At 40.2% G+C, this 27,495-nt stretch overlaps 1 protein-coding gene across 1 annotated transcript in view; it reads left to right on the top strand.

The window, feature by feature from the left end:
* The window catches only part of LOC102076353 (von Willebrand factor A domain-containing protein 5A), a 58,077-nt gene that overhangs the window by 17,089 nt on the left and 13,493 nt on the right, over window positions 1–27,495 (top strand). The window contains exons 14-19 of the mRNA XM_025897894.1: window positions 2,533–2,753; window positions 3,052–3,090; window positions 6,158–6,187; window positions 13,201–13,239; window positions 20,258–20,305; window positions 20,993–21,138. Coding sequence (XP_025753679.1) covers window positions 2,533–2,753; window positions 3,052–3,090; window positions 6,158–6,187; window positions 13,201–13,239; window positions 20,258–20,305; window positions 20,993–21,138 — 523 coding nt within the window. The remainder of the gene's footprint in view (window positions 1–2,532; window positions 2,754–3,051; window positions 3,091–6,157; window positions 6,188–13,200; window positions 13,240–20,257; window positions 20,306–20,992; window positions 21,139–27,495) is intronic.

The following is a 27,495-nucleotide window of genomic DNA, read 5'->3' as shown; positions in this document are numbered from 1 at the left end:
ATGTTGTGACCAAAGGCCTACACACAACACAACTGAATGAGATAATTTCTTTGTAGATTAGAAGCATTACAGTCTGTGAATAAACCAGCTAATTTGGATCACTCCACCCTGGAAAAACAAGAATTCAAAGAAACCATTAAAAGCCCAGAAATACCATCAAATTCATGCCCATGATGAGTGTATGTAAACCTCTCATAACAACTGTGCAAAACTTTGTTTTCTTGCAGAAATTATTTCAAAATGAGTAGATTTTAACCCTGTGACTCAGTGGTCCTGATCAATTGCATACAATATTGATAATAATCAACCACCAGTGAAATCAGTGTTTGAATCACTTCCAGCTTATTATAGCTTTCCTCCCTCTCAGCAACCTCTACGCTGCAGTCTGAGCTTTTCTACACTTGTCATGATCAAATTAAGGTGACAGTGTTGAGTATTTTGCTGCAGTTACTTGTCTGACTCAAAGGCAGAGACTCCATTCCCACAACAAAACAGCAAAGTGAGACTGAGACTGAGGCTCAGATACACAGATAATTTAGGAAGTTTTGATCATTCTTCCAAAGGGACATTTGTGAGGTTGGTCATTGATTAGGTTGAGTTCAGGACTCTCTGCAGGTCAGACCAATTCTTCCTCATCAAACTCGCTTATGTAGCCTAAGAACAGTTTGGGGCCATCCCAAACTCTTACAAAGTTGAGAGCATGAAACTGTCTAAAGTTTCTTGATATGCTGAAGCATTAAGAGTTCCTTTCACTGGAACTAAGGGACAACCCCAACTCCTGAAAAACAACCCTGCATTATAATCCTCCCACCACCAAACCTTGCACTTAGCACAAAGCAGTCATACAAATACTGATCTCCTGACAACCCCCAAATCTAGACATCTCCATCAGAGAACACTCCTTTTCACACTCTTTGCTTTGACCTTGGTATTGAAAGGCTCGGATGCAGCTGCTCAGCCATGGAGACCTAGTGCTTGAAGCTCTTTCTGTCCTGTTCTTGAGCTAATGCGAAGACCACATGAGGTTTGGAGGCCTGTAGCAATCTTGTTAAAACTATTTAAGGATCAGATCTAAAACAATACCATTAGAATACATTTTCTTCTTTTCTGTTTTATTCTTTAACATGGAAACTTCCATCACATTTGAACATTGTCAAATATGGATATAATTACTTCACCATCCATCCCTGGCTTATCCAGCCCCAGGTGGCTTATCCAGCCCCAGGTGGTGGGGTCAGCAGCCTAAGCAGACAACCCAGACCTTGCCCTCCCTGCCCATCTCCTTAGGCTTGTAAAGGGAAACACCAAGGCGTTCCCAGGCCAGCTGAGAGCTGTAATCTCTGTAGTGTGTCCTGGGTGTGCCCTGGGGGGCCTCCTTCCAGTGGGGCATGCCTGGAACACCTCACTTAGGATGTGCTCAGGATGCATCCTTGTCAGATGCCTGAACCACCTCAACTGGCTCCTTTTTGATGTGGAGGAGTGGCTCTACTCTGAGCCCTTCCTAGATGGCTGAGCTCCTCATCCTATCTCCAAGGGAGAGACAAGTCACCCTTCGGAGAAAGCTCATTTCCACTGCTTGTATCCGTGATCTCATTCTTTTGGTCACTACCCACAGCTCATGACCATATATGAGGGTAGGGATGTAGATCATACGGTAAATCAAGAGCATGATGTTCTGTTGTTTGAGTACAGGCTGGTGGGACCCATATCCCTTCTTCAGGCTGTGCCCAGTCGTCCCCCATGGGCTTAGACCAGGCCACCAGGCACTCACCCTTGAGCACCCTCCCCTTGCTTGGCTCCCAGGTGGGACCCCAGTAACTCTAGCTCAGGAGGGTGAACTGTTCCCTATTTTTTTCACTCAGAGGGGTCTTTTGAGTTGCTCTTTGTCTGGTTCCTCACCCAGAACCAATTTGCCATCGGAGAACCTAACCTCCGACAACATAGTCCCTGGGATGCCTGGGACACACAAACCCCTTCACCATAAAAAGGTAGCGATTCACGGAGGGGTGTTTCATCTAGTTGATGTTGTCCTCTGTTTCAGGTAGATTTGTTCGTAACACATTCTCACATTAATTGTAAAAAAATCTTCTTTTATCTTTTCTCTTTAAAACTCTGTTTTTGTCATTAAATCATACATTTAATTGACGTCAGACATTCTTCGAGATTAGTGGCTGCTCAGTGTTGATCACTCTCTCCTATCTTCCTTAAATACACACACACACACACACACACACACACACACACACATACATACATATGTATATATATATATATATATATATATATATATATATGTATATATATATATGTGTATGTGTGTGTGTGTATGTATATATATATATATATATATATATACATATATATATATGTATATATATATATATGTATAATTTATTAATCATTATATGAGTTAAACTTTAACATACTTATTTAATATACCTGATTATATTCTGATCAGTATTAAGCATAATTAGCTATTGGCAATATCACATATGACATATGACTCTGTAATGTTTTCCTTCTTGCCTGCAGACTAACAGTCCACAGGTTGGGTGCTCGGACTCTGATTCGTTCCCTGGAGATGGAGGAGAGAGATCGTAGAGGACAGCAAGATGGAGGAGTGAAGGAGAAGGTGGTGCAGCTCAGTGTCCAATCAGGAGTGAGCAGTTCGTTCACTGCCTTTATTGCTGTCAACAAAGACAATAATGAAGTGATTCAAGGACCTCTTGTGCGCAGAAATATTCCAACACCCGGTGAGTTTATTTCAAAATAAAAAAGTAAATTCTGTCAGCCACAGTTTGAAGATGAAGAAAGCTAAACTTGAATGAAAAGAGTACAATAGCAGACTAACAGAGTCAGTTCACAGGATCCAGTCGTAATACAAATACAAAGAAAAGTTGGTTAAAACAAAAAGTCATATTCAGTAGCAAAAATATCACATTTTACACATTACACATTTTAAATACTGTTTGTAGTGTTTGTGTTTATATGTTTACTTCCCTTTAACAAATTCTTATTAAATATTTTGATCCATTTTTTTTTACATCCTAGGTACTTTCTCAATTTTTATGACTTCAGGACAACCTACGAGTAAGTAGAAGCTGAATATCAGTATAACTCTGTCACGGTTGTTAAAGAGTGGACTCAGGTGCGGAGGTCAGAAATAAGGACAGTGCATTTATTTACAGTGCAGCAAGGTGACAACAGTTCAAATGTGCAACAATGGTGATAGTGCGTCCTTCCTTCCGTGTAAGCCCGTGCGTGGTAGTGAGTGCCCGTCTCTCCTCCAAGTGCTTCCTTTGTGTCCGTAAATCCTCCGTCAATCCCAGGCTTAGTGCAATACTCCAGCGCTGTCTGTCGCTCAGCCACACCATTAAGTAGCCCTGCTGAAGATGGTAGTTGATTGGCAGCAGCTGGTGGATTGATTGCAGGTGCGGCAGCTTCGGGCGACAGCACTTCCGGGTCGGAGGTAGCCTGTTGCTAGGTTACCTCCTAACACATCACAGCGGAGCCGGAGGGGGAGACAGGGTGATAGGAGAGACACACATACACGCACACAAATATACACACTGGCAGGTCGACCGGTCAGGGCGCCGTCAGACCCTGACAAACACACATCTGCACATCAATGCATTTCTAAAAAATAGAAACACATTTTTGTTTAAACTTGTTCAAAATGTTAAATAATAAATACTGTGTGTACAGTTGCAGTAGTATTTGCTTTGATAGTCATTATAATGGGCTGTATCCTGAGCAGGGGCGGATCTAGAGAAATTTTTTTAGGGTGGCATGAGGGTGGCAAAGAAATCAGATGGGGTGGCAAAATCAAAGCCTTTTTTTCCCAAACACATATGCAGGGGGTTACATATGGTTAAAATAATTCAAATGCAGTAAGTATACACGTTTTTCATATAAATATAGTCTATAACTTAATTATTGTCTGTATCCCACATAATTAAACACTTTAGTTACATAAAACATGTGAGTTTTGATGTTATGTACTGTATAGCCTGTATAATAAATAAATATGTAGCCCAATAAGTATAAAATCCAGAAAGCTACACAACATGGGGCGGTTCATTTACAAACACAAGTCTAACTTAAGTTTCACTGTTTTTTGTTAGAAATCAATCACGTTGATAGATGCTTAAATTACACAAAATGTCAGAAATCAGCACTGCCATGAACAAAAATTTAAACCTAATTTTTCATGATTTGTTGGATTAACCCACTGAGGTCTGAAATACAACCGGCCATTTTTGACTCCTTTTGAGTTTACGTTTGTATTTCACCCTCAAATTGTTTCATTTTATTTTTCCCCCTTGCCTTGTTTGGTATCTTTCCAGCTCAACTGAATTTAGTTGTTTTTTCACTGACATACTGAATTAGTATTACTGATCTGAAATCACACAAAGAACTTAAAATCCTAGTAGTATTTTTTTACTCTAAAAAAAAACCACAGACATGTTGAGTAAATTTTTATAACTTGAAATGCAAATATAAATTGTACATTTTGTAAACATATACAACTATTTATCTAAAAATGCAGCCAATACACCTGCCGTTTTTTCATTTTGTACAACCATTTAAAAATATTACTAAAACTAAAATGAGAGAACAATCAGGTGTCGCAATAAGATGCCCCACAAATGATGTGTGCCAGTAAAAAAAAAGTTTGTCCACCAAAAGACAGAACAGCACAGGGATAAACCTGCAGGCCTGACAACAGGTGTATCACTCCGCTGGTTTTCTACTTAGTGACAGTGTTTACGTTGCAAATGTGCCTTTGTGACATTCATTAGTGCCCTCACTGACACACAAAACAAAACGACTACACAACAGAACAACTACACAAGACCACACAACACACTAACTGTACACTCCACACTAAATCTCCCACATCTAAAAACTCGCTCGCTCGCTCTCTCTCTCTCTCTCTCTCTCTCTCTCACTCGCTCGCTCTGTCTCGCTGCCGTCACTCCCAAAACTCTCCCCTCTCCCTAAACAACCAAATCCCACGTGTTGACTTTTTTAAAAAATTGGTTGACATGGTACATTTTTCCACCGATAGGAAAGAGGTGGCTTCTTTTCCTTTCTTTACTGTTTTCGCGCTTTCCTTAGAAAACGTTTAAAATACACACACACACATAAAAAACGTGATGACAGTATTTAGAAAAAAGCATGGATTATATATATATTATCATAACTCTGGATTTACTGGCTTGTAATTAAAATTTAAAAACTTTGAAGTCCGAACTTTCAATGTGGGCTGAAATAGAGACTCAGCATGGCTGCAGCTTGTTGCTACGTCAGTCATGTGATTTGGAGGTGGAGGTGTCCGTGGACCACAGAGGGTTAATAACACTCACCTTCCTTCCATATCCAGAGTATAACATCCAACCACCTGTGTAAAATCCGAAATTCCCATGGTGTTGTTCAAAATGTGCTCTGGCACAATCATAAGCTTCGCTTGTTACTGAAAACAAGAAAAAAGCCGATCCTGCTGTGGGCTGAACCATTTGTTAATGGTGGAGGGGGGGAACATTATGCAATATATTCAGTTTTAGCATTTATATTCACTGTTGACTGTAACTACGCTCAAACTGTTAATGCTATCTTATTTTAATAAACAACACTGTCATATGCAAAACTGGGGTGGCAGGGGATCATTTTAGGGTGGCACTTGCCACCCCATGCCACCCTTCTAGATCCGCCCCTGATCCTGAGTAAGCAAGCCAAAATATTGCTGTTGTTATATTTGGAATATTGGTGAGCATATTTTATACTTTAAATACTACTTATTATAATACCTGTGAGGCACTGCATTAGAGTTCTGTTATTTCACTAGTTTATTTATTTACTTATTTTTGTTAGCTAATCCTCTTAGGAGTGTTTTTTTTATTATAACTTTAACTGAGGCTGAGTGGTTTTGTGGCAGACAGTGCTTGCATAATGGTCAAGTAATAAGAAAAAAAAAAATAACTGGAAAAAATTAAACACTAGAGAACACATTAGAAATTACTAATTATATAAACTACAGTTTTGAGCATGATGTATAAATACAAATGATGTGTAGATGTTTTATATTTGCATATCAGCATATGAATGTTAAAAAGTAAAAATTTCTGGACCTTTTTTTTTTCTTCTGTTTTTATAGGAAAGAGAAGAGAGTTGAGAACTGTCCCAGGTAAATAAAAGCTGAATGACAGTACATCACACATCTGTACATTTAAAAAAATACAAACAAATAAAAACATTTGTTTTTAACTTTTTTGAAATGTTAAATGTGCAATACTGCATGCAAATAGCTGCAGTATTTGCTTTGATAGCGTTTGTAATGGGCTCAGGGGCGGATCTAGAAGGGTGGCATGGGGTGGCAAGTGCCACCCTAAAATGATCTCTTGCCACGCCAAGTGCCACCCTAGTTTTGCAAATGACAGTGTTGTTTATTAAAATAAGATAGCATTAACACTTTGAGCGTAGTTACAGTTAACAGTGAATATAAATGCTAAAACTGAATATATTGTGTCGTGACAAATGCAATTGTTTTACAAAAGAGACAATGTAAAACAATAATAAAAATATAAAACAGTGATAGGACAATAAAAGAATTAAAACAGTAACTAGGACTATTAAAATAAGACCAAGATGCTTTGGTCAAAGTGTGTTAAAAGCCAGGGCATAAAAATGTGTCTTAAGTAGCGATTTAAATTGATCAAGTCTTTGTGCAGATCTAATGTTTAGGGGGAGACTATTCCAAAGTCAAGGACATGCCACAGAGAAGGCTCTATCACCACAAGATTTGAGACTAGTGATGCTGAGCAGGCCGAGAAACTCCTCTCCCTCACGTGCCTGGGCGATGGTACTGCTCTCGAGCTCATGGAGAGCATGCTGTCCTTACTGGGCACGGATGATGGAGGATTCCTCTTCACCCACCTCTTCCATCTCTTCCGACAGCTGCCGGCTCAGGTGCGCGCTGGCCTTGCCAACTCCTCGCTATTGGCCACGAAGGATTACCGCTCCCTTGCAGAAGAGGCGGATCGCATCCTCCTGGCTACCAGGAGCTTCAGTGTCCAGGCGGTTGTCCCGGACTCACCAGCGGCTTTTCCCACCCCCCCCACCGATACTCCAGGGGCCCTCCGACTCATCCACGGTGGCTGGGGTTGCTGTATGGCGGCAAGGCGGAAAAGGGCTTTGTTTTTATCATCAGCGTTTTGGAGCGAAGGCACGGTGCTGTCTGCCGCCTTGCAATTTTAAGCCGCAGGGAAACGGGCCCGCCAGCGCTCTTTAGCAGTCGCAACTGCTGGCAACAAGGAAAGGCTCCTTTTCATAGAGGACTCACGCTGGGGGAGGCGTTTCCACCAGGGATAACGGGATAACGATCATTATCCGATTCCCCACATCCAAGATTTTTCCGCCCATCTTGCAGGGACCTCGGTTTTTTTGAAGATTGATTTGGTACGGGGATATCACCAGGTTCCTGTGTGCGCTGAGGATGTCCCCAAAACCGCCGTCATTACACCTTTTGGCCTTTTCAAGTTTCTGTGCATGCCTTTCTGCCTTAAAGGTGCTGCCCAAACCTTCAAGCGGTTGATGGCTGCCCTTTGTTTTTGTATATCTCGATGATATACTGGTGGCCAGCAGCTCAGCAGAGCAGCACATGTTCCATCTGCGTCAGGTTTTTCAGCGTTTGGCGGAGCATGGACTGATCATTATTCTGTCTAAATGCCAGTTTGGGTTGCCAGTTCTCGATTTCCTCTGGCCAAAGTTTCTGACCCATGGAGTGCGCACCAGCAGCGCCAGTTTGCAGCCATTTCTTAGTTTACCACGGACATTCAGCACGTGGCTGGTAGGTCCAATCTGACTGTTTGTCCCGTGCACTGGTTTCTCCCGTGTTTGTCGGCATGGACTACTCTGCCATGGCTGCCAATCAGAGCGGTGACCCAGACATCCTCGCGCTTAAATCTGTGCAGATGGGCCTCATGCTGGAGGACAGACCTCTGCAGGACGGTGGTCCTTTCCTGGTATGTGACGTTTCCACCGGCCGCCCTCACCCGGTAGTTCCCGTTACATGGGGTCGTCACGTTTTTGACTCGTTACATGCTCTCTCTCTCATCCGGGGGTCTGGGCCTCTGATAAACTGGTCAGCTCTAAGTTTGTTTGGCCAGGCCTTCGCAAATTGGTGAAGAAATGCATTCCATGCCAGCTCGCGAAGGTTCATAAACACACCAAGGCACCCCTGGAGTAGTTCTTCATGTCCAGCGAATGTTTGGATAATGTGCATGTTGATATGGTGGGTCCCCTGCCGCAGTCACAAGGTTTTACGCACCTTTTGACTATTGTTGACCGCACCACCTGGTGGCCGGAGGCAGTTCCCCTGGTGTCCACTACCGCGGCAGTGGTAGCCAAGGCATTTTTGTAATCTTGGGTTGCGCGTTTCGGCACCCCCGTGGACATTACCTCAGACAGAGCCCCCCAGTTCGTTTCAGAGTAGCTCATTTAAAATGTACAAAGTTACATAGTTACTTTTTTGTCAGCAGGAGGACAGCCTCTTCTGAGTAGTGAAAAAAAGACAATGGGGTATAAATGTCAAAGTAGTTGTTTTTTAATTAAAAGAAAAACTTTACAAATTAAAGTGCAGTGGCATTTAAACTGCAAGTGTATACATCAAAATGGATAATGGTCACCAAACCAACCAACCAAACTGTCAGGTATCACAGTGTTTTCAATACAAAACCATATAATTCTTTTACATGAGTTTGTTCTAAACTGTCAAATAAGAGAACAAGTACTGAACTGAACTGTACGGCAGCTGCTATAAAAATGTTTTTTAATTTTTTAAACTTGGCCCTGCCCTACTGTACCTCTAAATTAAAGTTCCTTTGTGTCCATCCTAGAGTGTTACTCTCTGAACTTCCTGTTAATTTTGAGGAGCAGTTGATTTTCAAAGTTAGTAGAGTTCATCCTTGCTCGCTTTACAGTGAACAGCAGTCCAGCACAGCTAAAGAGACGCTCGCAGGCAGCTGAGGCAGTCAGGCCAGTGTTAAGTTTGAGAGAAAGTTTTTTGATGTGTGGAAATGAATTCAGCAGATCTATCTTGTCCGAGATACACGCAAGGTACCCATATACCTTGTGGCCTTTTGGACTTCATTGAAAAGAAGAAGTCTTCTTCATCTGATGAATGTTGCTTGACTTGCTCCACCCCAACCTCTGCCATCTGGTCAAGGCGTTGTCTCACATAGATCAGACCTGTTGAATGACAAATACACAACACATTAAATATTTCTGACATTTAATTTTGGATAAATGAGGCAACAAGAGTTTATTATAGTGCATGAATTGCAAAAACTACAATTTGTGTAGAAAGGTGCATGTTATTGTACTTTATTAAATTAATAATTTATTTAGTTAATTAATTATTGAAATTCATAAGAAACAACTGATTACGGCATGATATTAAATTATTAAATCAGACCTGCTTCTATGATATCAGGCCTCTCAGTCCAGGTGGTCTTGAACTTCGGAAGAAGGATTGCAGCAGCAATCAGTTCAGGGTCTTCCATCATCCCACCAAAGCGCTTTTGGACACCATCCTGAATGGCTCTGATGAGTGGGAGACACATTTTGGTGGAGGTCTCCAGTCTGCTGAGTTCAGCTTTTAGCTGGAAGATCACTGGAAGAAGCCATCCCATGTGTGTATTGGTCTCAGACTGAAGGATGTTTAAAGCCTTCACCACAGGCTTCATCACAGTGCAGTTCTCAGTCAGGAAAGCAATTTCAGCTGGACTCAGCCTGTATGACATAAAGCATTTTTTAGTAAATTACCTTCAGGCATAGATGTCGAATATAGAGCCAAGTATGGACATGTATTTTAAAAATTCAAAGGTTTGAAAAACCAATAAGTGAGGTAGCTCCAGCATTGTTTTCCACCTGTGTCATTTATGTCACACTTTAGAAATAAGAAATAAAACTCACATTTTTACTTTGACTTCTTCACAGACATTCCTGATAGCATCCTTTTCTTCTGATTTATGATCTCCAGAGCTATGTATGTTGAGTTCCACCGAGTTTGCTTTGGCTGGATGAGCTGGAACTTGCATTCACTTTCCACAATTTCTGCTGCCATGTAGGACCGACCTTACTTATTCCAGTTGCTTGGCATTTCCCAAAGGCTGCTCATGATAGCCATTTGTATGCATCATTCATCTCTTCTGCCTTGGCAGCATCTGTTGTGGCAACTAAATTTAATAGGTGGCATGCACACCTTTGATATGGTGGAAGTTTGTACTCAAGACCGCTATCTTGCTCCCGGATGGCGAATGTGTCCAGGTAGTCTGCTTTGGTCTCTTCAGAAGAGTCTTGATGTGACTCCGACTCCGCTTCCTCAGGCTGACTTTTTTCACCAAACACACTGAATGCTTTAATAAAGTTCGAGCCACTGTCTGTTGTCGTTCTTGCTACTTTCCCCTTTATTCTGTATTGACAATGAATGTCATCAAGGGCACCAGCTAGGACATCAAAGGTGTGGGACCCTTTCAACCTCTGGCAGGCAAGGGCAGCAGATCTCCTCTCCAAAGTTTCCTCATCTATCCAATGAGCTGTGACTCCTATGAAACTTTGCTGGTGTGCTGTCCGACAATCTGTAGTGGTGGCAACATGGCTGACTTTACTGAGGTGCAACATCAAAGTTTTTTTCATCTGATTGGCAGCTCGCTCTATTCTGGTCCTGAGAGTGGGTCTGGAAATGACTTTTCATTGAGGATTCAGTGTCAACAAAAGTTCTTTAAAAGAAGGTTGTTCAACCACAGAAAATGGATGAAGACCTTCACAAATGAAATTAATCATGAGCTTGTCAACCTTTGCCTGTGATACTCGTCTGTTTGCACCCACTGCAATCACATCACTGATTTTTGCTTGCTTTCTTGGGGGTTCTGGTTGCTCCAGGGCTCACTTCCACGTTGCTATATAGTCACTGAAGGCCTTCAGCTTGGATGGATGTTTTCTCTGTTAACAAATTTTTTTTTAATCAGCATGTAAATCAATTTTGATTTCATTAAACACACCAAATTGTTTGGACAACAACGTGCCCGATAACAGGAAGTTGCTAGTACCAACCAACATTAGCCGTGTTCTTCACAGATGTCTTAACTTAATGTGATTAACTTGAGCACAGCCTTTTTGCTACCATAACGGTACAAGTTTCATTTAACTTACCTCTACATGCTTGCACAGGTTTGATGTGGAATTTTTAAAAGCTGCTAACTTGGTCTCTCTGGGCAAACACAGCTTACACTGCATAATGAAGCTGTTGCCTTTCTTGCACTTGAAGCCGAAATGGTCCCTTAAATACGGCCAGGGGTTCACATCAGTTTCTTTGAGTTCAGGGTCAGCAGAAATCGACGTAGTTTCTTTTTTCACGGGATCCGTACCACCAATGTCAGACTCCGTCTCCATCTTTATCGTGACCTTAGCGCCAATTTGTTCTTCTACCCATCATTCCCTGCTGTATTTCCGAAGCGCTTTTTTTTGTTTTTTGTGTTTTGTTTTTTTAAATTTACTCAGTAACGGGTGTGACTGAAAACGTAGCAAAGTACAATACTTTTTTAAAAATATACTTAAGTAAAAGTAAAATTACAGACTTGAAAAATGACTTTAAAAAGTACAAATACACAAAAAAAACTACTAAGGCCTTTGTAATGGGCTGTGTCCCAAAGTGAAGACTTTTACCTGATAACCTCAGCCTGTTTAAGGTTGATTTATAAAGATGGTGGTTGTGGTGTTCTTATTTTTCTCTAATATGTTCAGCCTGTCATAAATGTTCAACCTGAATTTTATTTTATTTTATTTTTTGCATAGTTCATTTTGATGCTCCATCTAACTGTAGTAAATAAAAGCTGTGCAATAACATACATCTACACACCTATGCATTTCTAAAAATTAAAAGAAAGAGACCAACACATATTTTCATCTGAACTAACGTGAAATATACAAATAGCTGCAGTATTTGCTTTTATAGCCTTTGTAATGGGCTTTGTCCCAAAGTGGAGAATTGTACCTGATAACCTCAGCCTGTTTAAGGTTGATTAATAAACTTTAAAGATGGAGGTTGTAGTAATGCCAGTTTTTATTTTTCTCTAATATGTTCACCCTGTTGTAATCTTTAAATCTGATTTTTTTTTTTTTTTTTTTTTTTTTTTTTAAATATGGCATAGTGGTGGTCCAAATAAGTAGTCTGAATGACAACACACATCTACACACTTGTGCATTTCTAAAAATAAAAAACAAACCAACACATTTGTACTTGAACTTATTTGAAATGTTAAATGTCAAACATTCACTGCACAGTTGCTGAAGTATTTATTTTGTTAGTTGTTGTAATTGGCTGTATCCTTAGTCAGCAACTAAAGATGTACAAGCTTTTATTTATACTACCATTTACGATAAGTTTCAAGTCAGGATGAAGACCTCAGAAGCCATAAACTTACTGATCGAAACGTCAAACGAAATAATTTTCCCAACATTTTCTTATCAGCATCATAATCTAGCTGCTATTCCTTCCTGTGAAACTAATTTTTTTTGAATTATTAAATAATTAGAAGTGTAATATATTAAATATGTGATCCTATTAAAACTCAGAGAAGGTCGTATCTGTACATGTTGCTCCTTCAATAAAGAGCTGTTTTCTTCTCTACTGCACAAAAGAGTAAAAACAATGAAAAAGACCCTTTAAAGAGTCAATGTGTCCAAACTTGAATGATTAAATATAGGTGGTGTTTATCAACATGTAGATTTAAATACAGTTTAAATATTGTAGTAATATTCTAACCTGCTGTAATTCTCTCAGAAGCCAGAAACTTAGTATGATATGGAGACATTACATGTTAAGATGAAATATTAATCTGTTGTTGTCATGGTTATTTGCTTTCCTTAAAGAAAAAGACAGATGAATGTGAATAAACGGGGTAGAACAATAAATTTAAGAGCAGAATATCTGAGTCAGGTTCAGATGATCTAAAAGCAAAAAATGACATTGACTTTGAAGTATTTGTAACAAGAAATCAAGATTCTGATTAGAAAGGTGACAGTGATATACATTTAAGTACTTTTATACTATTTGTTTTGTATTTGTATAACGCATCAGTAATTTAGTTTTCTTTAACAAATTCTTATGAAATGTACTGACTATTTTTTACATTATAGTGTCTGGCTCCCCGGTGATGTGTGAGGAAATGGAAACAGGTAAGTAAAACCTAAATTACACATCTGTACATCTATGTAAATGTGTAGCTGTTTGTAGAAGGGACCGGTCCCATACAACTACTGGCCAATAACCTGCATCAGTACCACATGGAAGCTCCTCTCCAGGCATCATAGCAGCTAAGATGAATAAGCACATGGCTCAATACATAAGTGGGGCACAAAAAGGAATTGGCATGAATACCAGAGGCACAAAACACCACCTACTGATAGAGACTGCAAGACTCGGCTGACCAAGCCCCACACTCAGATCCTGGAATGCCTAGAACTGTACAAGATCCACAGGACCCTAAGAGCCTTCATCAGGAACTCTATGTGGATGTGGCGAACAACACTAGAGGCTAACTTCAAGCCAAAAGCACAAGTCACCATCAATTGCGAGATCTACCAAGGAGATTGATTGATTGATTTATTGATCATACTTTATTCATCCCGAGGGAAATTGGGTTAAGGCTGCCAGCCGTGCCAGCGCCGTCTTACCCTTCCGACCATACATACATTACACAAACATCACATGGGGAAGACAGGTCAGAGGGGTATAACATGGAAAAGCACAACATGAGGAAAGATAAGGAGAAAAAAATAACTCCCCCCAGACTGAGCTCCAACAGGGAGATCAGTTTGAGAACAGAAAAAACACCTCTGCACATAGCACATGAAAAAAACTCTAATACACCAAAGAAACACATGACAAGCAACAGGGATGGGTAAAAGGTGAGAGACAGCCAATGTAGACAGTACATCCGGGCCTGCAGCATAAGCGCTGGTCTCCATGATCCACCGTCAGCATCGGAAGGGAATAAACGTTGAAGGCGTTTGGAGGGGGGATGAGTGTACATCTGCATGTGTATATATGTCTGTGTGTGTGTGTGTGTGTGTGTGTGTATGTTTCCAGAGTTCAGCTGAGACAGTGTCCTTCGCCCTGCCAGGCTAAGTAAACTGTCTTCCAGCCGACCCAGGTGGCCTTGCGTAGAATGGGAAGAACAGTCTCAACACAGTCGTTATCAGGGTGTTTTGTTCAGCTCCAGCCTTGAGACCGCAGCTGGCGCCGAAGGGATAGCCGCATGAAGTGATGGTGGTTTTTACTTTAGTGCGAACAACTCATATGAATTTCAAAGCTGTTCTAACAGTCCAACACTGGTCTCTCAATCTCCCGTTGGAGAGCCGTGAGCTTCTCCATGATGTTATCAAACTTGCGCTCCGTGATGTTGTCATTCAAAAAAAAAACTTGATTTAAAATAAGAAAAAAAAAAACATAACAAAAATCAAACTGAATCCTCAAAGAGCAGATTCTGAGAACACACGACCGCAGTGCGCTTCCCAAGATGTGATCCAATTTGCGCTCAGAGGTGTTATTCCAAGCGAGCCCCTCCAGATGTAATCCAGTTTGCACTCAGAGGTCTTGTCCTGAGTATTCACGGCAGCCGTAAGCTTCTCCAAGATCTTATCCGTGCTGCACTCAATGAGCCCATTTTGAGAAACTCACGCCTCGTCCCATCATTTCAATCCCAGCGGGCAGCCTTGTGGGGGTTTGAACAGCCGGTTCCGCTTCCTTAATTCTTCGATAAGCCAGGGCCAAGCCAGCTCCGATCAGCAAGAACCCTGTTATCATGGTTCCGAATAGGTAGATATCTTCAGCACTCAGGCTCACCCAAGCCCAGACTTCTCGTTGAGAAAGGGGTGTCAGTTACATTCAGGGACCAGTTGATCAAATCCATAATTCCTCTTTTAGGTTTTAGAGAACAGACTGTGAGAGAGTGTTCCAGGGAAAAGTAATACAAAAAACACGAGACTAGACAAGGACACAAGAGGCTAAGCAGGGAAGCTAAGGGCGAGGAGAGGAGGAGGAAAAAAAGTGCGACCGCCTTCGCCGAGAGCAAGAGAAGAAATGGGATGGATGTGCTGTCCTCACTGCTGGTCTGCATAGGCCTGAACCCCCTCAGTGAGATCATTGACAAGACTGGCTGCGGATACCGACTACAGAATGGAGCAATCGTCAGCCACCTCCTGTGCATGGATGACATCAAGCTGTATGCCAAGAGTGAACGAGATATCAGTTCACTGATCCACACCACCGGGATATACAGCAATGACAGAGGAATATCATTTGGACTGGAGAAGTGTAATCATATGACAACAAAGAGAGGGAAGGTAGTCAGAACTGAGGGGGTCAAACTACAAGAAGTCAACATTGCAGACACCAAGGACAGCTACAAGTACCTGGGGATTCCACAGGAAAATGGGAGCTGTGGAGAGGCTGCTAGGAAAGCTGCAACCACCAAGTACCTGCAGAAGGTCAGCCAAGTCCTGAGGAGTCAGCTGAACAGTATGAACAAGATCAAGGCTATCATCACATATGCCCTGACCGTGATCAGGTACCCTGCTGGGATAATAAGAGATAGAAACTGCTGACATCAAGACAAGGAAACTCCTGACCATGCATGGAGGGTTCACCCTAAGTTCAGCACCCTGAGGCTGTATGCTAAGTGGAAGAAACAGGGACGGGGACTGGTGAGTGTCAGTAACACAGCACAGGATGAGACAACAAACATCCACCAATACATGAGGAAGATGGCCCCAACCGACCGCGTGCTCAGTGAATACCTCAGGCAGCAGAAACCCAAGAAAGAGGAGGAGCCATTGTGGAAAGAAAGTCCCCTGCATGGTATGTACCACCAGCAGATAGAGGAAGTGACTTACATCCAGATGTCCTGATCTGAAAGATAGCACAGAGGCACTAATCATGGCAGCACAGGAACAGGCTCTGAGCACAAGATCCATAGAGGCTGGGGTCTATCACAACAGGCATGACCCCAGGTGCAGGCTGTGTAAAGATGCCCCCAAGACAATACAGCACACCCAGCAGGGTGCAAGATGCTAACAGGCAGGGCATACATGGACTGCCATAACCAAGTGGTCAGCGTACCATACAGAAACATCTGTGCTGAGTATGACCTGGAAGTCCTGAGGTCAAAATGGGAGACGTAGGGTGGTCGAGAATAGAGATGGACCGATCCGATATTACGTATCGGTATCGGTCCGATACTGACGTAAATTACTGGATCGGATATCGGAGAGAAATAAAAAATGTAATCCGATCCATTAAATATCAAAAAAGCACCTCACAAAACTTGCGACACGGCGTAACTCGGCTCATAACCGTAGCACGTCGGAGCAGTATGTATCACGTGATAGAGCGGCTGTGTGTATTTGTAGCCTCACTACCAAACCAGCATTTCATCTCCAAGGAAGTGATCCCAGAGAGAAGTAAAGCAAGTGTGTAAGTTCATCTCTGAATGTTTGTAAAGCGTTCCCATGTTAAGCTTAACAACCGATATATGGAGCGACTGCCTCTCTCTCTCTCTCCCTCTCCTGCTGCTACTTCAATCATGAAACTGCTTAATGATCAGCTGATCGGCTTTTCTGTCGCGAGTCCTTCTCTCTTCTTTGTTTTTGGCCCACTTTGCACCAGAAAGAGGAAACCAGCGGCTGAACAACAGCAGCACGTTTAAGCTTGATAAGCTGTTGTTAGAATTTATTTAATATTACTTTCTACACCAGGATCCTTTTCTACGTAGCTGACGGCTGGTAACTGTGCAGGGGCGGATCTAGCAAAGTGTAGCCAGGGGGGCCGATAGGGCATTAACAGGGAAAAGGGGGGCACAAAGACATACTTTTCTTTCTTATTCTCATTTAAAATGTCTAGCTTTTAATAAATAAATATCTGAATCTTACACCCAAAGTTTTAATCTGATGTAAAATGTATAGAAGTCCATTACTGTATATAGTAACTGTTAAGTCTAATATACCCTAGTAAGCTATAGTACTTTTTCCTTTGGGAAGATACCATCTGTGCAGTCTGCAATTCTGTTGAAGAAAGATGTTGAATCTATTTAATTATTCTTGAAAAATAATTTATTTCTGTGCATTTTTTTTTTTTCACACTGCATCAAATTAAAGTTGATTACGTCAATTGATTACGTCAATTAAGCATCATTTCTTTTGCTGGGAGTTTGCAACCCTATTAGTTAGGTTGCTTAATATTTTTGCTAAGTACTCTTTAAAATACCAGAATAGGAAGGATGGAGTAGGTTTAAGTTTATTAGATTGATCAGTGTTGCTGAACTATGAAATATTTTGGGTGCAGTGTATTTTTTACATACAGGTATAACAGAATAGCTTTAGTGTTGTTGTTTATTTAAACTTGAGTATGAACTTATACAAAATGCAGCAAGATATTAAAAAAAACAGTTTTATTGATAAAAAAAAACACACTATATCGGATTCATATCGGTATCGGCAGAGATCCAAATTTATGATATCGGTATCGGACATAAAAAAGTGGTATCGTGCCATCTCTACTCGAGAATGATATTTTGTTTTATATAACACGATGAATTTGAATAGTTCAAATGTACTGTCTTCATCTCATGCCATCCATTCTTTTATGATTTTAACATCGTGATGTAGGACATAGCTTTGGAGTTGTACATAACAGGAGTAAGCAAAACCCTTTGTGAAAGTTAAACAAATATATAGGCATTTGTATTCATTAAGTAGTCATCACATATTGTTGTCCTCCATATATGTATGTGTATGTCATGATCCTGGGTCTATGACCCAGCGTTTTGAGTTTATTGTTATTATTTTCCAGTTTCTGCTGTTTTGTATTTGTTCTTAGGGTTTGAGTTGTGTTCTATCATCCCTACCTGTGTCTCTCCTCTGTGTTCTGTTCGTGTCCCCAGTTGGTTGTGTAAAACAGTCTGTGTGTTTCCTGTTTTACTTTGTAGGTTTGTGTCTCGTTATGTCCATTAGTTCCAGCTGTTTCCCCTCCTGTGTGCTATTTCCTGATTACCTGATGTGTGTATTTATACTGCGTCTCTGCTTGTGCTCCTCGTCGCGTCGTCTGTGTTTCTCTGTGAATCTCTGTGTACTCCGCATTATCCCGTGTTTCTCCATGTCTCTCTGCTCCTCGCTCCGTGTCCTCCTTTTTGTATTAGTTTTCCCAGTTTAGGTTTATGTTCGGTTCTGCTCCACACCTTGGTTTTGTGCACTGTAAATAAAACCCACTTGCACCTTCGCCACTGTCTGCTATTGGATCCTCCTTTCTCACCTTCATACGACTGCGGCCCCAGTCATGACAGTGTATAAGTAACATATGTATGGAGAGAAATATGTTTCAACAGCAAATGCGTACGATATGATCCAAAAGAACATCTGGCCTTGTAGACCTGCGGATTTGTTTTTGTTTGTTTTTTCAAATAAAGTGCACATTTAGTTTTCTTAAAAAAAAAAAACTAGAATAATAAAAATAAATAGTATGGAATAACACTCTAATGTTGTTAACACTCTAATAACAGCAGGCTAACATTAATGTTGATGTAATGAATAATTACGAACACGTATTGCATTGCACTCTGGGTGAAACCCTTTAAATTAATTATAATTATGTATTTGGTAAATCGATGTTTTCTAGTAAAGGGGTTATAAGTTGTTCTGTGTATTTAGAAAAAGAAATGCTCACCTTATTTGAAACAAACACACTAACCCACCCGACCCAACCCAGCAGGTATGCAGGAAGCCCAGATGTTCCAGTTTTACACAGGGAGTTGAACGCAGCTTACATCTGTGGATCTGTGTGAAGCTGATGGAGTTAAATTTGTCTCAAAACCCCACGTGGGCACGCAGTTTCATCTGTGTGTATCAGCTGATTCGTCCACACATATTTAAGGTTTTGCAAACAAGCAAGAGAGATGTTACGTGTAGTTTTACAGATTTGTACGCTCAGAAAGGTTTTTAAAGGTCAAAATTATCTGATTAGTGGGCTGAACTTCAAGTCAGTATGTATTCAGGTTAGGATGTACGCATTTGGAAAATAGTTTTAGGTGTGGTTCAGTGTGTGGACTGAACACACACATGTCATTACACAGTCATTGTCATTTTCATTACATATGCATCAGTTAGAGCTGCAAACAAGCAATAAAAAGAGTAAATACAGCAAAACCAGCTTTCATCAATGTGATATTTTGTACTTTTAATTTAGAATAGAATAGAATTGAATAGAATAGAATAGAATAGAATAGAATAGAATAGAATAATCCTTTAATTGTCCCACAAGGGGAAATTTGGTTGTAACAGCAGCCAGAAAGACACATATACAAACAAACAGTACACAGGACACAAAACAGAAACATACACAATTTTTCTTACATATTTACATTAAGGACAATGGTTACTATAAACAGAGTACTGTACAGTTATTAAATTAAATATAAATAACTACAGATAAGAGGCAAACCAGGTTGTAGTGCGAATCGGTTGATTAACTTATTGCAGTTACAGCGCAGATGTAAACATCTATGATTGTTGGGAGCAGTTCTGATTGTACAGTCTGACAGCTGCAGGGAGGAAGGACCTGCGGAAACGCTCCTTCATGCATCTAGGATGCAGCAGTCTGTCACTGAAGGAGCTCTGCAGTTCAGCAACATTTACATGCATGGGGTGGGAGACTCTGTCCATCAGAGATGTTATTTTGGCCAGAGTCCTTCTGTCTCCCACCACCTGCACTGGGTCCAGGGTGCATCCCAGAACAGAGCTGGCCTTCCTGATGAGTTTATCCAACCTCTTCCTCTCAGCTGCCGATAAACTCCTTTGGCCGTTTCTGTAAACACACAGGCAGTTAAACAGAGAGGAAATGATGTGAGCTATTACATGTAGGAGCTGGTTTGGTGGTCCATAGCAACGTGTATGTCAGGGGACTGTTTGTGTCTCTGACAGCCAAAAGAATATTATCATGGAGTGTGTATGCTAAGGACAGAGGGGCACAACAGTGCACTGTTTTAACATTGTAAGAAATCAGGAAGTGAAAAGGTTATGATTTTATTTTCTTGGAATATGACTGTTTTTGAGAAATCCATACATTCAGATACTATTGCTGAGGAATTCTCTGTAATTACCTCAAAAACATTTTTTGTGTGTTTGTGTGTGTTTACCAATTCAGATGGACTGATGATGATGATGATGGAAGAAGAAAACCAGTCAATAAAATGTAAGTAAAAAACAAAATGAGAGCATGTATTTAGTTTTAATTAGCAGGTGTGTTTTTTCACATCAACTGGTCAACTGATGGAAATTCTTTTTTTTCTTATTGTGTGTAACACCATCAGTTATAATTTGCTGGGTTAGAATAAAATAAGAAAATAAAATAAGCACGCATTGTCTTGGTGGATATGAAGGAAATTTAAGGCTTAGTGGAAGTGACTGTATAACAATGTTTAGTTCAGTTGCTTTGATAATGAGATCCAGTTTTCTCTCACTAAATAAAGTTTTAGTTTTATATTCTAATAAATCAGATGAAATTAATTTAATACATTGGCCATATATTTTTTCTGTAAAACATGTGAAACGCATACTTTACATCATATCAAGCTTTCATTTCATCAGTTTGATTGCCTCCAGATGGTATTCATTAAAACCACAGTAACTGATGGTGTGGTGTTGCCAGTTTTAGTTTTCTTTAATAAGTTCAGACTGTCGTAAACATTTGATGTTTGATGTGGAGCTCTTGTGTAATTATTACAGTTTTAAGATGTAATTTTCAAATGAATAAAATAATATTTATCTGTTGCATAGTTTACAGTGCGGTGTTTTATGCTCTGGGTTATCATGTAGAGTTCTGTTTTGTCATCTAGCACCATAATCAGGTTTTGTTTTTGTTTCATCTTTGATTTTCCAGCTGCTGTGCCTGAGCAGCCACCCAGAGACCCTTTGCTGCAGTTAGTCTCCCTGCAGGAGGCGTCTGGCTGCTGGCTGCTTGATCCAGCTCTGGCTGCTGCACTGGGAAAGACCAACGAGGAGGTGGAAAAGTCAAAGCCTGAAAAGGTGGGCTGCTGTCAATTTAAATATTAACACAAAATGATAATGTGAGATAAAACAGATTTGATTCTATGATTTGAACAAAAACACATGATATAATTAAAAAAAAAACATAAAACAAATAAAATGAAGTCAAACTAAATGTAGGTCTGCCTCACAGCCTGAGAATAAACATCTGCATATCAGAAGCTAAAACACTGGTGGTAATCACACTCCTAACCTCCCACTGAGCTGCACCAGCGTCTGATATTATCCAGAAACCACACAGCAGAAATTATTTTCCTCATCAGTTGTTGTAAAAATATGTCAGCACATTATTTTAGAGCATTTATGATATCACAGTTTGGGATTACATCAGGAAGCGCATCCAGTATAATAATCTGCCAAATCAAATATGCAGAGCTGCCCACCTTGGTGACCCTGTGTGACAAAGAAGTACACAAACATATCTAATATTACTGGTTGTAGAAATTAAAATGTGTGTTCTGTCTGTTTTATTTTATTGATTTGGTGAATTAGGCCAGCAGTGAAGTGTGGGGCACCATTCTGGCTCTGATCTGGCTTCATGATTTCAAGATGGATGCAAAGGACGAGTGGGAGCTTCTGGCTATGAAGGCTGCCTCGTGGCTCCGTGCTCAGAATGGTACTAGCAATGATAGTGACAGATAAAATAACAGCTTTAAAAAACTGTTTGATTCAACAGCTTTCCTCCCACAATCATTATCTTAATATTCGTGTTGTGTTTTTAGCACCGTGTGTGTCAGAGTGTGTGGATGCTGGAAATGTCCTGCTGGGTTGCAGCGTGAAGAAAGAAGCTCTGGGACTCTGAGGGTTTTCTTCAAGTAGCTTCATCTTCAGAGTGAACAGAAGCAGGTCTACTTACTCCACACTGCCTTTGATACAGAGCTGTTTTATATCATCAACCCCTTTTACATGTTTATTTGTTATGAATTATGTACCTAATTTTGGTTTTACCATTGTGGAAAAAAAGTATGTGCACAATTATCTGAATATTCCTAACACAGTAAAAGATTGGACCACTGCTGTGGCAGCTCATTCAGAAAGTGTTTTAATTCCCTTTCTCTGCCACTAGATGGCGATTATGTTCATACTTTTTACTTATTTCACACAGAAACACCAAAACCAATCTAAGAAGAGTCTTTTCCCTTCCTGTTATAGTTCTGAAAATGGCTTCAGTTCAGGACATTTTCAAGATGGTCCTCAGTGAATTGGAGTAAATAGAGCTAAACTTTGAAAATAACTATTTACAGTGTTTACACCATCTTCTACACAAAACAGTCTATCTTAGCTTTTATTTTTTTAAAGTAATATTTTTATGGCCAAATTGAAATGAAACCAAACAGAACATCATTTTGTTTCTCTCGCAGGAGTTACAGTTTTATCCATAAAACACTTTCATTCTGCTAATTGACACTGATTGGTCCTTGAACGTCTTAAGACAGCACATAGTCTTCATTCATGTTTGCTTATTCATGACTGTAGTTAGATTTACATCTGAATTTTCAAAAACTGCCTGTTTTGTAATGACTTTCCAAATAATACTTAGCATAAAAAGTTATGAAATATATGTTTGGTCTGTTATTTCTTTGTTGTAACAATGTTTCTTGGCAATAAATTGTATATTGTTGGAAAGTCATTTTTTTCCCCAGAAATGGTGCCACATTTGTATGAACAATATATTTGTGGGATGAGCAGCAAAGTTGAGTACCAGGGTTGTGTTCCTGAATAACTTGCCAAGTCTTCTCTGCCAATGCCAAATAGCCTTCTGGGTGCTGCGCTGCACTGTCAGAGCACACCTCCTTATCTAAGGAATGTTTTGTGTTTCTTATTCTCTTAAAAAGTTCTGCTGAGGGCCTCCTATACTCAAAGTCTTAGAGCCAACTCTGTTCTTTGGCTAGACTTTCTTCCATAATCTGTCTTTTCACTTTTGTGAGAAATAAAACACAATTTAAGAACGTATTGTCATAAAAAGAAAAGACATCAATAACTACACCGATAACTGCATTCAAAACAAATTTTAAACTTGGCTTAAAGACCATAAGTCTGATCTGAAAATGTCGACCAACTTCAACATTTAGATTGTGACACTAACTTGTTTCTCTTCCACAATGTGTTTCTTTTGTCCTGCTCCCCTCCCCTCTCCCTTAACCAGTTGTGGCAGATGGCTGCCCCTTCCTGAGCCTTGATCTCCCAGAGGTTTCTTCCTGTTAAAAGGGAGTTTTTATTTCCCACTATTGCCAGGTACTTGCTCAAAGAGCATCATTTCATTGTTGGGTTTTTTCTGTCTTACTTAGTGAATTTACCTTATAATATAAAGCACCTTGAGGTGACTGTTGTGTTGATTTGGCACTATATAATTAAAACTGAATTACATCTCTGAAGAAATCTTACATGCGTGTTTTGTTGCCTTTTTAAAGTGATGGGGGAGTAATTGTAATGGGCTAATAAAAAGGGACAGGCATGCTCTGTGTAAAGATCAACCCTTTGACCATCACTCACTGCATCATTAATTGCTTTAACTTATAGTCCATAATGCTGTAACAAAAAGAAAAAGCTGAGTCATTTTCACATTTTTATTGAGGTTTGAATTCAGAAAGTCTGCTGCTGATCTCAGTAAATGTAACAGGATGTCTCCTTCCCTGCCTGAAAATTTACAGATGTGGGTAAAACAGGGTGATGTGTTATTGTCAGGTTTGAGTGAATAACAGGACCCAAATGCAGGACTTCCTGAGAAGCCACAGTCAGTTTATTTACTTCACTTACTATTTATATCAGTTTGGCCAGCAGTCACGTATAGGTTCAAACAAAATGGCACGAGGCTGCAAAAATATTGATCATCTGGTAATCTTTATCAATGAAAGCATGAGTGTACCCACCAAACACACCAAACAACCCAACCCCTGTAACAGCAACTGGCTTCTTTTTATACTCTACCATTCAGGTGAGCATCTGGAATAGCCCAAGTCTGGGGGAGCAAACCAAATGAGAAACAAAACATCCACATATGCAAACATCAAACCACAATATAACACATGGAAGACGTTTATATTTTGTACAAAGTCCTATGAATAATTCAATATGTATATGCTTCAGTCAATTACATATAAATTAGAAAAACCTAGAGTGAAACTTCCCCAACCTGGCACATTGGTTTACTCCAGGAGCTCATAGGCAAGTGAGGAAATCAGTTGTTGTGCTTCACCTTTGCTCCCAGTGTGTCCTGCCCATTATTAACCAAGCTTTCCCTCTGTTACACTGGAGTCCTTGCCAGTGTTTCTCACCCACGTTCATGTGATTAAGATTCCTGTAACAAATTAAACTTTGTATTCCCGTGAAAAGATCTGTTTTTATTGAGTCTGCTTTTGGGTAAAGCCCACGTATAGACCTTCCTTGGGACAGACAATAATAATCTGTGTCTTAGTCTTAATACTCTTCAACAACACACACAAAACAAAAATGAGCATTTAAATTTAAATGACATAAATAACACTGAATATAAACAGTTTAGTTTTCTAATATTGAAATGAAAGAAATTCTATTTTTTTAATTCAATCATTTAGAATTTTTAGCAGCACTGCCAAACTCTGATACCTTGTTTAATAAACCTGGAGAGTCACTTACCTCTGTGTCAGTACTTACCAAAATATTGCCTCTTGCCCCTCTGACAGATGACCTCGCCTGAGAAAACAAAACAAAAAAACTTAAAATGGCTGCAACTGCTGTGCTCCATAAATTAGTACAAAAGGGGGGGAAAGGAGAGTGGGCATGTTAAATATTACAGTTAGATTTTCCTAAACTTTCACTCTTAGAAAGCATTCTGTTTTAAAGTGAGCACTTCAAAGACATGATGTTTGTGCAGGTCTCCACTCCTTCCTTCTCATGTTAGCCAGCCACTGGTTCAGTCTTGCTGCTCCATCATAACCTTTAGTAAAACGAGAAGCTCAGAAGCAACAAGAGTGTTGTGTGAAAAGAGATCTGAATAAACAAAGAGTGGCATACCCCCCAGCTGTGTTGTGTTCTTGCTACTAGCAACTTTATGGTGATTCAGAACATACACCAGTTAGTGCACATCAGAACAAAATGTCGCTATTTGTCATAAAAACTGTGCAGAACATTAGGAAATAAATATACTGTGCAGGATGAATAGCAGCATAAAACCAGTTTACCTTCATCACTCCAGGCATGATGTTACACTGTCCCAAATATAGTCATGGTCCAAGTGAGGAAATGCAATATTTGCTTTTGAAGGAATCCTTTAAAAGCCAAAGATCCTTTTTTATGGATGATGTTTGCTGAGTATTCATGCATGCATCATCCATTAATGTTTGGGATGAGGGGCTGATTGACTTTGTCAGGACTGTTTTTCCCAAAAAGCCACCAACATGAAACTTTGACAAGCCTTATGGCCAACTCAACCCATCAGATCTTTGATGTGTTAAAGCCAAAAACCTGCTACAAGACACAATCGAGAGGACTGATGAGAAAAGAAAGTGAACTGGATTTTCTTCAAATTTAAAGTGCACCGTTAGATTTAGCTCATTTAGCTTTGTCAGTGAGCATACATGTAGCTTACTAATAAGTAAACTGAATTAAGGGAGGGAAGAATCAACTTGAAGGCTGAACTCCAGGAAAAACTAGGAAGCTTGAAAGGGAAACAGCGGTTACTTTGGCTGCTGCCACAGCCGCTCCTTAAATACCTGGTCTTGATGACACACTTAATTATCAAGCTGGCTCCTACATGAAGGTGAGAATTTCACTCCCAACCACTGAATAGACAAGATTGTATCCACACGACGGCTTTATTGATCCCTTTGCAGAGGTTTGAACTTTCTTTCAGTAAATCTCAGAAAATCGGTTTGTCTTGATGTTTAAATTATTTTTCCACAACTACAAACAGGAGCAAGCCTGTGAGCATCGGTCCAAACAAAAACAATACAAAGATATTATTAGCAGCTAACATATTGCACTTTAGGCTACTGACTAGATAGCTACTAATATCCTTATATTACGTGAGGAAATACAAGAATAACTCTGAATGCAATTTGATTTATTGAATTTGTTTATTGAAAATAACTTGAAGAAAGACAAGAACATTTGTTGTCTTTTAAAGTTTTCTTTATTTTGTGCCAAATTGGTGCCAAATCAATAAATGAGCGGTAGAAGCTACCGTTCACAGATGGAAAATGGAAAACACTCACTTGCCACTCTATTAAGAACATGTTGGTTTTTGGTCAATGTGACGGACCAAAAAGCAACAAAGTTATTGTATCCAATTGATCCCTATGAGCGACCGTGGAGAGGAAAAACTCCCTTTTAACAGGAAGAAACCTCTGGCAGAACCAGGCTCAGGGAGGGCGGCCATCTGCCTCGACCGGTTGGTGGATAAGTGAGTGTTTTTTGTGCATATTAAATATTTAATTACTGTAAATGTTATATTAAATATTTAAATGACATATATACTTACCTGAAGCAGACGTGATGTGGGAAATTTCTGAAAATGCCACACAGAAATGAGCAGCCTTCAAAGTGGTTACTTAATTTGAAGGCTGCTCATGTATGCAGTCTGGCTTACCTGTGTCTATTTCTGAAATACGTCTCTGAGTCTTCTTTCCACTTCACAGCGGGATTTATCCGAGACGCTTTCTTTCCACATCTTTCTGAAGTTCCTCTGTTTGACCAGGTCTTTTAGGATGGCCTTTCCATGAGCTCTGCAGAGAGATGCAGCTTTAATCAACACTTTAGTTTCTAAGTAAATGCAGAGAATTTATCAAAAGAAAGTCAAAATAGAAATATCAGCCTATAATTGTTAAAAGTTCACACTGACCTGACTTCAGAGGAAGCATCCTGACACAGTTCACTGACAGCCAACAGGAAGCATTTGGTGAAAGTCTGACCTGCAGACAGAACTTTCTCCGCTTCCATGAATTTAGTGATTATGAGGAGCCCCAGTGCGGCACCAGCTCTCACGAGAACGCTCTTATGTCTGAGGAAGGAAACACGGACAAATCCACTCAGTGTGTTTGATTTTCACCTGATCTGATTGTGATCCTGGGGTCACAGATACTCTTCACAGGTGTGAACTTACTTCAAACCCATAGTCACCAGGCTGTTTAGGAAGCGACTCGGGCTGCAACCGTGAACCAGAGCTGTCAGAGCTTCCTTCGCATGCTGCTGAATGGACACATTGGCATTTGCCCTTGCAAACACCTGGAGTAAACTCTCACAGGTCCATTCAGCCTCTCTGTCCATCCTCTCTTTGAGGTGTACACACAAGTATACCACCGTGTCCAGTGCCGCAAAGGAAACACAAGAGCGATTGTTTTTAATCTAAAGAATCAGAGG

Source organism: Oreochromis niloticus, linkage group LG14 (genome assembly GCF_001858045.2).
Source record: "Oreochromis niloticus isolate F11D_XX linkage group LG14, O_niloticus_UMD_NMBU, whole genome shotgun sequence".
Lineage (NCBI taxonomy): Eukaryota > Metazoa > Chordata > Actinopteri > Cichliformes > Cichlidae > Oreochromis > Oreochromis niloticus.
Note: the sequence above shows the minus strand (reverse complement) of the source record. Positions and strands in the feature narration are given on the sequence as shown.